Source organism: Chrysochloris asiatica, unplaced genomic scaffold (genome assembly GCF_000296735.1).
Source record: "Chrysochloris asiatica unplaced genomic scaffold, ChrAsi1.0 scaffold00045, whole genome shotgun sequence".
Classification (NCBI taxonomy): Eukaryota; Metazoa; Chordata; class Mammalia; order Afrosoricida; family Chrysochloridae; genus Chrysochloris; species Chrysochloris asiatica.
This window is the reverse complement of record NW_006408563.1, coordinates 16,484,908-16,497,457: the sequence shown is the minus strand read 5'-3', so window position 1 is coordinate 16,497,457 and position 12,550 is coordinate 16,484,908. Positions and strand designations below refer to the sequence as shown.

Here is a 12,550-nt window from a genome sequence, read left to right as displayed (position 1 = left end):
AATTACATTGGTTTGATTTATTTACTGCTCCTTCCATAAGTATTGTTTGTGAATCCAAGCATTTTGAAGTCTAGTAAGACCTAAAGCAATACACTATACGTGTGTGTAGTGTACTAAATTGGGAGTTAAAAGGCCTGGTTTATGAGCATGACTTTGTCACACTTTGTCACGTGACACTGAAGAAGTCACTATACCTCTATGGACCACAGTTTCCACGCCTGGATAATTCGAGGGTGGAATTAAACAGCCATTGAATGCAATAAAAAGGAGGCTCAGTAAGGACCAAGCAACATCCTGGAAATGTCTTATGTTTAGGCCAGATTTTATAAACTAAACCCTAATGAATTAAGCCTATCAGGGCCAATGGCTTTGAGCTCTGGAACCACCCGCCAACCACTCCAATGGCAGCAATAAGAATCTGTATATATTGGGAAGCATCCACATAAAATTTCATTTGAATTTCATCACAATAATAAAGTTTGAAAATTTATCTGGAAAATATTTCTCAAAATGTGGACTCAGTCACCTGCCAATATTCACTTTGAAAATAATAAAAGTGTGGATTTCTAAGGCTTTCCACAAAGCTTCCGGATCAGACTATCTGAGAAGACTCAGTTTTCTACATGCTTAGCAACTTTCCCAAGTGATTCTTGATATTGTTGTTAAGTGCCATCAAGTCATAGTGACCCTATGTACAACAGAACGAAACAATGCCTGGTCCTACACCATCCTCACAATTTTTGTTACCCTTGAGCCCAGCTGCCATGTGCTAATCCATGTCATAAGAAGTCTGCCATTTTTTTGCTGACCCTCCAACTTTACCAAGCATGATGTTCTTCTCCAGGGCCTGGTTCCTCCTGATCACATGTCTGAAGTCTGAGAGACAAAGTCTCACCATCCTGACTGCTAAGAAGGATTCTGGGTGTATTTCTTTCAACACAGATTTGTTTTTCTGACAGTCCACAGTACTTTTAATTAACATTCTTCTCCAACATTATAATTACAATGTATTGCTTCTTCTATGGTCTTCCTTATTCGTTGTCTAACTTTCACAAGCGTATGTTGTTATTGTTAAGTGCAGTAGTCAGTTTCAACTCAGTTACCCTATATAGGACTTCCTAGAAGCAGTTAGTGGGTTTGAAGCACTGACCTTGCAGTTAGCAGACCAATGCCCATCCTACAGTGCCACACCGAGACTCTGTATAAAGCAGTTAAAAATATCACAACTTGAGTCAGACATACTTTAGTCCTCAAACAGACAACTTTGTTCTTTAACACTTTAAAAGTTCTTGTGCAGCAGATTTGCATAATGCAGTACATTGTTTGACTTCTTGAGTGGTTGAAGCAAAATAAAGTCTTGATAACTTCAACCTTTTTCTGCATTTACCATGATGTTGTTTATCAGGCCAGTTGTAAGGATTTTTGTTTTCTTTATATTGAAGTACAATCCATACTAAAGGCTGTGGTCTTTGATCTTCATCCATAAGTATTTTAAGTCCTCTTTGCTTTCAAGCAAGCAAGGTTGTATCATCTGCATATGGCAGTGTGTTAATGAGTCTTCCTCCAATCCTGATGCTGTATTCTTCTTCATATAATCCAGCTTCTCTGATTATTTGCTCAGCATACAAATTGAATATGTATCATGAAAAGATACAACCCTGGCACACATCTTTCCTGATTTGAAACCATTCAGTATCCGCTTCTTCTGTTCTAACAACTACCTCTTGGTCTAAGTACAGGTTCCTCATGAGCACAATTTAAGTGTTCTGGAATGCCCATTCTTCTCAATGTTATCCATAGTTTATCATGATCCACAACATCAAAAGCTTTTGTATAGTCAGCAAAGCAAAAGTAAACATCTTACTGGTATTCTTTACTTTCAGCCAAGAACCATCTGACATCAGCAATGACATCACTAGTTCCAGGTGATTCTTCTTGTTGTTATTGTTGTTAAGTGTCGAGTCAATTCTGACCCATAGCGACCCTGTATAGGGTTTCCAAGGAGCTGCTGGTGAGCTTGAACCACCTACCTTGCAGTTCAAATGACTTTGCAGTCTGACGCATTAGCCCACAGTGCCACACAAGGACTCCCAGGTGATTCTTAGACACATTTAAATTTGAGAAGCACTGATACAAACAAATAAAAACTTAAAAAGCTAATTTGCACAGTGACAGCAGTGATGGCCTCAAGTGTAGCAACGATTGTGAGGTTGGTACAGGACCAGGCAGTGTTTCGTTGTGTTGCACATGAGGTCGCTATGAGTCAGTACCAACTCCATGGCGCTTAACAACAACATAAATTTGTTAGAAAACCCATGGAGTTAAATTACTCAGAGGTCATGAGGTACAAGTACAAGGAATTAACTTCAGGTTAAACACCACTAACTGAAATCTATAAGCAAGCAGTGTTTAAAAGTCCTAAGCCTCAGTCATGTTGTTGTTAAGCGCCATTGAGTTGGTTCCAACTCACAGTATAGGGTTTCTGAGGAGGGGCTGGTGGGTTTGAACTGCTGAGCTAGAGATTGAAACAGACCTTGTGGTCCAATGATTATCCCGTAGTACCACACAAGCACAGCTGGACAACAATGGGAAGTCGGAGATTATAAAATATGCAACACTACACCAAGGCCAATTCACAATACGGATCCTTAAAGGCAGGGTAATGGAGTCAGATAAAGCAGGTGAAATCTGAAAATAACCATTGGTCTCTTCACCAAAACAGTGAGAAGATGTTGACAGAATAAATAAAGGCACTTTCAAGGAAAAATGTGAGCGTTGTGGTAGACAGCAGTGTTTTAAAATAATAATAATAATTATTATTTTTTTAACATTCAAGGAGGTATACCTTTGTAGAATGCAGAGAAGAAAGTATAGCTTATTATTTGGAGAATCAGGTTCCATCCTTCAGAAGTGGGGGTAAGTGATTGAAAGGGGACACAGAATTCTAGGATGCTGCTGACATGGGACTGGCCTCATGAATGTGCTCAGTTTGAGAGTATTCAGGGAGCTAAATTCAGTGTGATTGTGAGCTGTTGAGTCAATTCTGACTCACAGTGATCCTATGGAAAGAGGAGAACTGACTAGTAGGGTTTTTAAGGTTATAATCTTTATGGAAGCAAGTTGCTAAATCTTTCTCCTGTGGAATGGCTCCTGGGTTAGAAATGCTGATCTTTCTGTCAGTAACTATGCCATTAGAGCTCACTGAGTTAAAAATATCAAGTGCCTGCAAGTTCTGTATCTTAATGTTTACCTTTTTTTTTTAGAAAGTCATCTTGTAGATTAAAAAGGTACCATTTTCTTGCTCATAACTGGATTTTAAGCTCTACTGACTAAGAGTCCCTAACTTTAAGAGTAGAAACTCTAAGATAAATTATACATTTCCGATTACTCCTACATTTAGACCTTCATTTTAAAGGATGCTTTAATAAAGAGAATGTACGAAACAAAAAATGACCAGTGTCCACCATGGCTTGTCAGACCTACCACAAGAACTCAATACAAAAGTAAATCACTGTTGTTGTTAAGTGCTATCTAGTCAGTTCCAACTCATAGTAAACCTGTATAGGGTTTCCGAGAAGTGGCTGGTGGGTTTGAACTGCCAACTTTTCAGCTAGCAGGTCAGTGTTTCTCCTATAGCACTAACAAAATGGCAATCTTGGAATCCTATCAGAGTCCAGTAACCCAGGATGTTCATCTAGAATCTATTCCAATCCCTGGGAAAATGGTCCTCTTCTACAATTCCATATTGTCTCCAGTTACAGTAATTGGTTAAGTCACAATTATGTTGGGCCAATAAGAAAAAAACAAAGTCATTCAAAATTAAATCAGAATGTTTTAAAAAAATAAAATAACTATTTTCATAAGGGATTGGCTGGTTATTCTCTTTTCTCTTAATGCTGAAGAGACAAAGATTTATCATACTGATAATGTTCTTTTGGGATTAATTCCTGAACTGTCTCTAGCCACCAGTGCCAATCAGTCACCTCAGAAAGAGAAGATACAGCAAATTACTCAAGTGCTCGCTGCATGTCAAGTCCACGTCACTTCACTGGGAAGTTCTCAACAGTGCTGTGCACCTCCAAGGCCGGAAGCATTCCTATTTTCTATGACTCATCAGTACATCTCTGACCCAACGCTTGGCGTTACAAGGCTCATAATAAGGTACCTGTGTCCTAAAGCAAGAGAAAAACTTTGAGAACCAAAAGGTAGACAGACCATCATCACAGTGCTGAGCAGTCTTTGTACTAAGTCCAGTAAGACTGCCTCATACACACTGTAGCCGTTTCTCCTCACTCATAGGTGAGAAGGGCCTCAGGAGAGAGACCTCTGCTGTGGAACCTTATTCCTAAGCAGGAGAGGAAAGCGAAGCATTTCCTGAGCCTTTGTGGGGCTGACCTCAAAGCATTATAATATCATGAAGCTCCGTAAACCCCACAAACACTGCAATCTGAGGTGTCCCTTGTGTTCAATAAGTAACACACCACAATCTAAGCCACTATTCTGCTTCTAACCGAACTTTCAGAACTTATATTCACTTACCCACAATAGCTCCTTCCCTGATAATCACTCCAGATCCCAATTACTGAGTCAATGTGGACTCGTGGAAAGTCAGTGCATGTCAGAGTAGAACTGTGATCAGTAGGGTTTTGAATAATTGAGTTTTCAGAAATAGATTTCACACTTTTCTTCCAAGGTACCTCTGGGTGAATCTGAACCTCCAACCTTTTGGTTTAGCAGCCAAGTGCATTAACTAGCTGCACCATCCAGGGATTCCCTTAACAATATTAGATGAGATCAAACTAATACTGGGTAGAGGAGAAGGATTGTTTGCAATTCTACCAAAACTTTACTAGTATGGGCTCTTAAACAAGTTATTAATTTTTCTGGACTTAAAACTTTTCTATTATTTATAAAATGAAAGACTTAGATTGGCTACTTTCCATGAATCTCTCCATAAATAAGGGTGTAACTCCTGATGGACTTATCTCACAAAATTGCTACAAGAATAAAAAAGGGCAATACATAAAAAATGTGTTTTGTAAACTGTAAAACACTATATGAGTTTGAGGTATTATAATTAATATTGTTGGAAGTACAACTTTTGGCTTTAAAATAATTCATCCAGGGAATTTAAGAGATGAAACAATTTGCACACGCCACCAGATACCCCTTACCTGAGCCTCTCAGGACAGTGCTGTGTGAAGGCACCACAAAATGCGGAATGCCACAGCTGCAGGTCAGAAACATGGCCAGAGGTGGAGGCAGAATTGCCCAGGTGGGAAAGGAAGGCAGAGAACCAGCTGGGGTGGGAACAGACAACTAACCAGGGCAGCAAAGTGATTAAAAAGACTGTCTAAAGCATGAGAGACACTGGGGATGGGAGGGGACAGAACACTGTGGGACAGAGGGGACAGAGTTGAACAGAGATCAGTAACCTACCCATGATAATGCAAACCCCTCAATTTAGAGGGTGCCTGGTCCTGAAATAGGAGGGTGTGTGTGTGTGCTTAAACATGTATTTGTAGAGGCATTATCAGTTCTATGTTTTTTAAAAAATACAAATCTGTTTACATTTTATTTTAAGATGGTATTTGTAGACATGTATTTGCGCTGTTGGTTAATGCGCCAGACTGCAAAGCCATTTGAACTGCAAGGTCCGTGGTTCAAGCTCACCAGTCACTCCTTGGAAACCCTATGCAGGGTTGCTGTGGGTCAGAACCAACTCAACAGCACTTAACAACAACAATATTTCTAAGTGAACATACTGTCAGAATGTGAGGCAGGCCAATTCTTTGATGTAGCCCATGATTCCAACCTGACAGGATATTTAGCATCCCTGCTCCCACTTACTACATACAAGTAAGCACTGTACAAACACTACTGAAGAACAACCCAGACATTCCATATGTTCCCTATGTGGTAGCACCCCATCCCCAAAAAGGTACAGCTCTGAAGAATTTTCCATCTATCTATCTATCTATCTATCTATCTATCTATCATTCATCAAATAGGATAGGCCACTAAATTGCTCTAATATTTTTATATATCAACTTATTAAAATGAACTGCCAATTGCTTGTAAAAAAAAAAAAAATCCAAAAATGTATTCTGTGTAATGCAAATATCAGTATTTACAGAAACGATTGAAATATCATAAAATAGTAGAGCTCATTCCTGAGCAGGCACATACCTGAGCAGACATTACTAAATAACATGTAGAGACCAAAACTAGAGTGTAACAAAACTTAGAGCAATTGGATGTGGCTAGGGGGATGGTATTTATTGATGTATTCATGCAACGGTTTATATCTCTTTCCCAGACCCCTGAAACTCCTTACTGTTAATTCATATACACACAGAAACAAAGTTCTCCTAAAATGCTGTCCTGAGGATCCTAATTCCTTTTGCTTTAATTTATGTAAATATTCATCAGGATTTTTTTTTTTTTTTCAGCCTCTAACCTATTCTCTAAAGGTAAACAATAAGGAAGTTCCCACCCCTACCCAAATCTGATTAAGAGAACAGACAGCGCAATTGTTAATCTTGTGGCCTGTTTTTCTTTTTTTAAGCACTGCTTAAAATATCCATTTCCTATGAGTAAAAATTTTCAGTTCTCCAAACATATGAACAAAGAAAGGATTTATGCACAACAGAATTCTGAAGGGTCAAACCAATGTTTTGACAAACTCTATGTAGTACTATTCTTTCTTGTCAGCACTCACCAAAACTAACCACTCAGCATTTCAGCTATGAAATGAACACATCTCTTTAAGCCTACCATTTAAAAAAGTACAGAGGGGCAAAGTTATCAGCCTCTTGCTTTGACCAACAATAAGAAGAGTAAAATTGGTGGGTGAATAAAGGGGGAAAACAGTAAGGTGGACAGGAGTATTCTCCAATAGTTTCTTAAAAACAATGTTCACTGACCTACAAGTTGTCTGTTGTTAAGTGCTGTCAAGTTGGTTCCAACTCATAGCAAACCTGTGTAGGGTTTCTGAGGATCAGCTAGTGGGTTTGAACCAGTGATTTTGAGCCACACCTTGCTTACCCTACAGTGTCAAACCAAGATTCTACACGTTGTCCATTGTTGTTGTTGGTAAGTGCTATTGAGTTAGTTATGACTCACAGCAACCCTTTATAGGGTTTCCGAGCAGTGGCTGAGTTTGAACTGCCAACCTTGCAGTTCAAACTGATTTTGAGGTGGAATGCTTATACAAGCTATCAAGTGGTACCTTAAAAATTCCTTTATAATTGCTCATTGAAGTGCTCTGCTCTCACAGAGCAACACTGCTTTAAGAGATTTTAGGAAGCTAAACAGCTATAAATTATGTTCATATAATGACTGGCCATGGGTATCACTCAAACCTTTGAATACAGGCTGCATAAGTATTTTCCAGAATCCTAATTATTCCTTAACTATCATTCCTATAAGTACTAAGTGTTTCTTGAAAAAGACAGAAATGAAATACCTTTCAAATTCCCAGAAAATTATTATGTCCCAAATAAATGGCAGACTAATTTCTGCAATTAATGGCGCCTCCCTGCATATCCCTAAGAAAAAAATCGAAACCCTGTGCTTAGTGATTTAAAATCATACAAGTGTATAAAAAAATCAAGACATTACACAGAGCAAGATTTCTCTAAAAAATTATACCAATTTATCTACTAACAGAAAATGTACGCTGCCATTAGGCATAATTTTAAATGGATTCTATTATCCACCCAACTGCCCCAAAGATCTGGCTCTACGTCTATGATCATATTTACTATCCAGTGTGACACTACTGACTTCTTACTCAACAGCCAACACTTAGTGGAGCAGTACCTGGGAGGATTCATCAACTCAGCACATTCCCAACCACATCTTCTATGGCAAGTAGCAGCCCCCCAGATCCCTTCCTCATGGGGAAACATGCGTCCACATTTTAAGCCCTGGGAATGGGTCTCCCTGCCACCCCTGAACTCTTTGATCAAGGTGAGCCCTTTACTCAACAGGTCCTCACTTGGTGGGAGAGCCTCGTCCACCCTCTGGTACCGGCTCACGTCCTGGCGCACTGAAGGTAGTGATCTCAGTGGCTGGTGGCCATTGGCTTGGGAACCTACGATTAAAGATAAAACAGTTACCTAGGCATTGTTTCCCCTTCCCTGTCAAAGCAGTCTTTATAAATCCAGGTTAATATAAACCCTAGTGCTACAGTCTCTTTTCTCTCTTCTGTCTCATTTCATAGATCAAGACCCAGAAACAAAAGATGAGAGGGTCTTATAGGAAAAGGTCTAGCTGCCTTCCACATGCCTGCTACCACCATTGTGGCCTGTGTCCGGGAATGCTTTAGGGTCACAACACTAACGGGGAAAAAAATGGAAAGAAGAGGATAAAGTAGACAAATTACAGAATGACAAAGTCATTCTGATTTTTGAGTCTCTGCTATTTAAGCATAGGAAATTATCCTTTGACTTTTTAATGCATCTATAATAGAGTGTTTTAAAGGAATCATCCATCAAGGTACATTCAGTGAAATAAAAATATAAATTAAGTGTCAGAATGTACCACTTAATGTAACTGTCATATTTGATGCTGCAGAAAACAAAGATATTGCATTGGGTGTGCAGCACTTATTGACCTTCTGTTCTGTGCAAGGAGCAGTGACTTAGGACATTCCCAATTGCCTCTGCAGACTATACTCCTGCTGGAGCCAGCAACCTATTTTTGCTTTGCATCTACAAACACAGGTCTCAATAGAGATTCGTTATTTATGTCTGAAGACTGTTACTTGGCAGCAATAGAAGAGTGAAAAAAGAGAAGACCGAAGGTGGACTCTGCCTATCTGGATACAAGTTGGGGCCGCCTTCTTCTAGCTATGTAAACGACTCAGTCCCTCAGACTCCTTCAGTTATGAAATGAGAGGCCTAATTTAGAGGAAGGGTTTCAAGTGCCTACACATTTCTCTTTGGTTTCTCCTCTTCTTGGTCCTGTTTTCTATCTTGTCCCTCTTCCTCTTCCTAATTGTTGGGACCCAAGGTAAAGAATCTAGATAATATGGGACCTGCAGCATTATTTACACTGAGGGAAAAAAACCTATGAATAGGAGTGTTTGAGCCAAGAGCTGTGCTGTCTTCCACATCCTACCTCCAGTTGCACCTTCCTCCTGGGCAGTGGCCCCTTCACAAGTGCCTTGGGCATCCCCAGGGTCACCCTCTTCTTGAGGTTGGTTCTCAGCAGCAGCAGTGGCTCCCTCCAGGCTCCCCCTCCGCTGCCAGACCTCCCCCATTTCCTCTTGGTCAGGCAAAGAGGCTGATTCTGCCCCTGGCCCTTCCTCCTCCCCACTGGGCACCTGCACCACAGGTAAAGAACCCGGAGTGCATATGGTATCCTGTGACCCTTCGACAAGGCCACTGCTGGTGGGTTCTGCTGCACAAGCTCCATCTTCCTCCTCCTGAGAAGAAAAAGCTGGAGTTTCAGGAAACCGGGCACTCTCAAGAGACGAGCAGCGCGTCTCTACTGAGGACAGCTGTGTGGTCACGCTCTCGTTGCAGGAGCTATCGGCACCTTCCAGGTCACTTTCTCCCTCGGGTCTGGTGCTGGCCTCGCTCACACTCTCTGTCCTGGCAGGGTCACTCGGCTCTGTTTCAGAGGACACCTGGGAAGGCTCAGACCCCTGATCAAGGGACTCAGTTTCACTGGTGGCTCTTCGGCTTCCTCCTGACGTATCAGAAGTCCCCGTGTCTGCCCCACTTGTGGGCTGATCCACCTCTTGAGAGCCACACAACTCACTGCTCCCCTGCTCAGCAATTGGCTGAGACTCTGGGTCATTTTCATTTTCATCTGGAGCTGGGTCTGAGGGTAAGGAGCTACCTGCAAGCTCTGGAAGACTTTCCGGCTTCTCCTTGAAGGAAGTGGCTTCATTTGTGGAGTCTTCGTCATTCTCAACTGGGTTATCTTCTGGCTTTCTCTGAGATGCCAGGCTCCCATCATCAGCTCTTGATGCCCTGCTAAACATTATTAAACCACCCTCCTCCTCCAAGGAAGATGGATAACCCAAGTCTTGCTGAAACTCATGATCTTCTTCATCTGAGTCGATATGAAGCATTGCATTGAGTCTTGTGTCAGTGGGAAAACTACTCCTTAGCTTTGGAGAGGCTCCCATGGTCCTCTCTGAACAGGAAGCTGCCCCTGGTCTGGGATGGTCATTATGTTCGATAGCATCTAAATAATCATTGAGTGAATCCTGACGTCCTCTGGGAGGTGAGGTCCTTGAAGAAGTAGAGGCTAATTCCTCTGTGTCTATTTCTAGAGTGGAGCTAGTCCTGAAAGAATGTTTGGGGGTCCCATCCATGGTACTTTCTTCAGACACTGGTCCATTGGAACACATTGGGCCATCATGGTGGCCCCCTGGCATGTCCTCCTCATCAGAAGGGCTTCCTAGGTCTCCATTCAAAGAATTGATTCCAAGTATTGTGCCCACAGCCTCTGGAGAAGCATCTAAATGAGAAACCAGTGTTAAAAAAAATAATGGAATAGTAATTACCAGTTCACTTCTTATGTCCTAGTCCTTTACCACCAAACTGTACAAAGAATTCAGCTGTCCCATGGAAACCTCCTTACAGCTTTAAACTCTCAGATTCACCACCCAGTAAAACAAAAGGAGTATATCTTTAATTAGTGTGGCGTGTATGCAGGCTTGTATTGCTAAGGAACTCTACATCCAGTATCAAAGTGAAGGCCTAAGCCTAAGAGATCTTTTTATTAATAAACAAGTTTTCCATATCTGCTTAGATAATTACATCAGCAGGTAATCGTTTGATAGAATGGGACACAGATTCAATTTTGTCCAAAGGCAAACTGTAACCTGAATTAGATTTAATTTTTTTCCTATGCTCATATTTACACAGACATCTCACCTTCATGAACAGAAGATGTAACCTCCACTTTAAACTGGAGGTACCCACTCACGTGGTCAGCTGGGAGCCTTCTGCCAAGATTGTAGCTGAGCATTTGATCACTGCAAGAGGAGAAAGGGTTCTTTCATCCTTACTACCTGGAGCCATCATTCACCTTCTTCCCAGCCACCCTCAAGCCCAGCACATTTCTATTAATACTTTCAGACTCATTAGTAAAGAATATTAAAGGCTCTAGGCATTGTATAAGGAGCTCTGGTAGCATAGTGGTTATGAATCGGGCTGCTAATTTCACGGTCAGCAATTCGAAACTACAAGCTGTTCCACAGGAGAAAGATGAGGCTTTCCACTTCCGTAAAGATTTACAGCCTTGGAAACCCTGTATAGAGTTGCTATGAGTTGGAACCGACTCCACGGCACATAACAACAACAACAGGCATTGTATAGTCCAACAGAGTGTTGTTAATTCATGTGCACAAATTAATACTCACAAACCCAGGGATAAAAAGGAATCCTGTGTGTTCAAGGGAATTCATTAGTAAGAGTAAAAAATGCAACAATATATGGTATCTTCAAAGTTCACTGTTACTGGTAAGGGTGACCAGGAAGAAGCATTTTGAAAGTCGCTAAAGAGCTGTGAAAATAGTTTTAGGTGTTTCTGTGACTCCGGTGTAAAAGCATAGAAGGCCTGATCTTATAACACAACAGGAATCTGGTTCCAAAAGCACACTTGTAGCGAAGGATTCCTTCATGAGGGCAGGAGGGCACCATTCTCAGCACTCACGTTGGTGAGCTGGGAGTGAGGACAGCACAGCATGGTACCTGTCCTGTTCTGACACCAGCTGGGACCATTCCACCTCTCCTGCCTCACCTGTAAGGTACAGGGCCTGGTGCTGTGCGCCCTCACTGCTGGTGAGTGTGCCTATCATTTGATTCTCAGGTGGCTTGTGAGTGATGCTGATGGTCTGTCTGGGGAAATGAGACTTGTGCAGCATTGAGGTCAGGTAGCCATACCTGAAGGCATGTTGGGATGGGGAGACGAGGCTAGGCCTGCCCGGTAGGCCCTCAAACAAGGAATGCCAGCCTCTGCAAGGGTGGATTTGTTTGTTGGCTTCAATTTTGTGTTTATTTCACAACGTCAAATACAACTACATGATTTTCTTATATGCAAGCAATTTTTGTTCAAAATCAAATGATTTATTCTTAATTAAGGACAATACTCAAAGGGCTAATACCATATCACACCATCTGTGCTCTCTCACTGCCCTCTATTGGCCATTTCAAGGAAAACATGATGCCTCTAGTGTCTGTTCCAGGCTACAGAAGGCAAGGTCAGTTTGACTTACAGAAAGGCTGTTCAAACCTACCAGCCACTCCTTAGAAACCTCCAATAGTCAGAAACAACTTCACATCTTTTGACAACAACACAACAACAATCAGCTATTTAAGGAGCCCTGGAAGCTTAGTGGATTACAAGCTGGGTTCCTAACCACAGGTCAGTACAAATTTACCAGTTGCTCCAGGGGAAAAAGATGAGGCTTTCTGTTCGTGTAAAGATTTACAGCCTCCGAAACTCTTTACAGGGTTGCTATGAGTCAGAACCAACTCCATAGCAAACAACCACCACCAATATATATAACCTGCATATATATCTA

At 41.4% G+C, this 12,550-nt stretch overlaps 1 protein-coding gene across 1 annotated transcript in view; it reads right to left on the bottom strand.

Annotated features, from left to right (window-relative positions):
* The window catches only part of HECW2 (HECT, C2 and WW domain containing E3 ubiquitin protein ligase 2), a 356,874-nt gene that overhangs the window by 174,165 nt on the left and 170,159 nt on the right, over positions 1–12,550 (bottom strand). The window contains exons 7-9 of the mRNA XM_006862016.1: positions 10,899–10,999; positions 9,127–10,479; positions 8,003–8,098 (exon numbers count right to left, since the gene is read on the bottom strand). Coding sequence (XP_006862078.1) covers positions 8,003–8,098; positions 9,127–10,479; positions 10,899–10,999 — 1,550 coding nt within the window. The remainder of the gene's footprint in view (positions 1–8,002; positions 8,099–9,126; positions 10,480–10,898; positions 11,000–12,550) is intronic.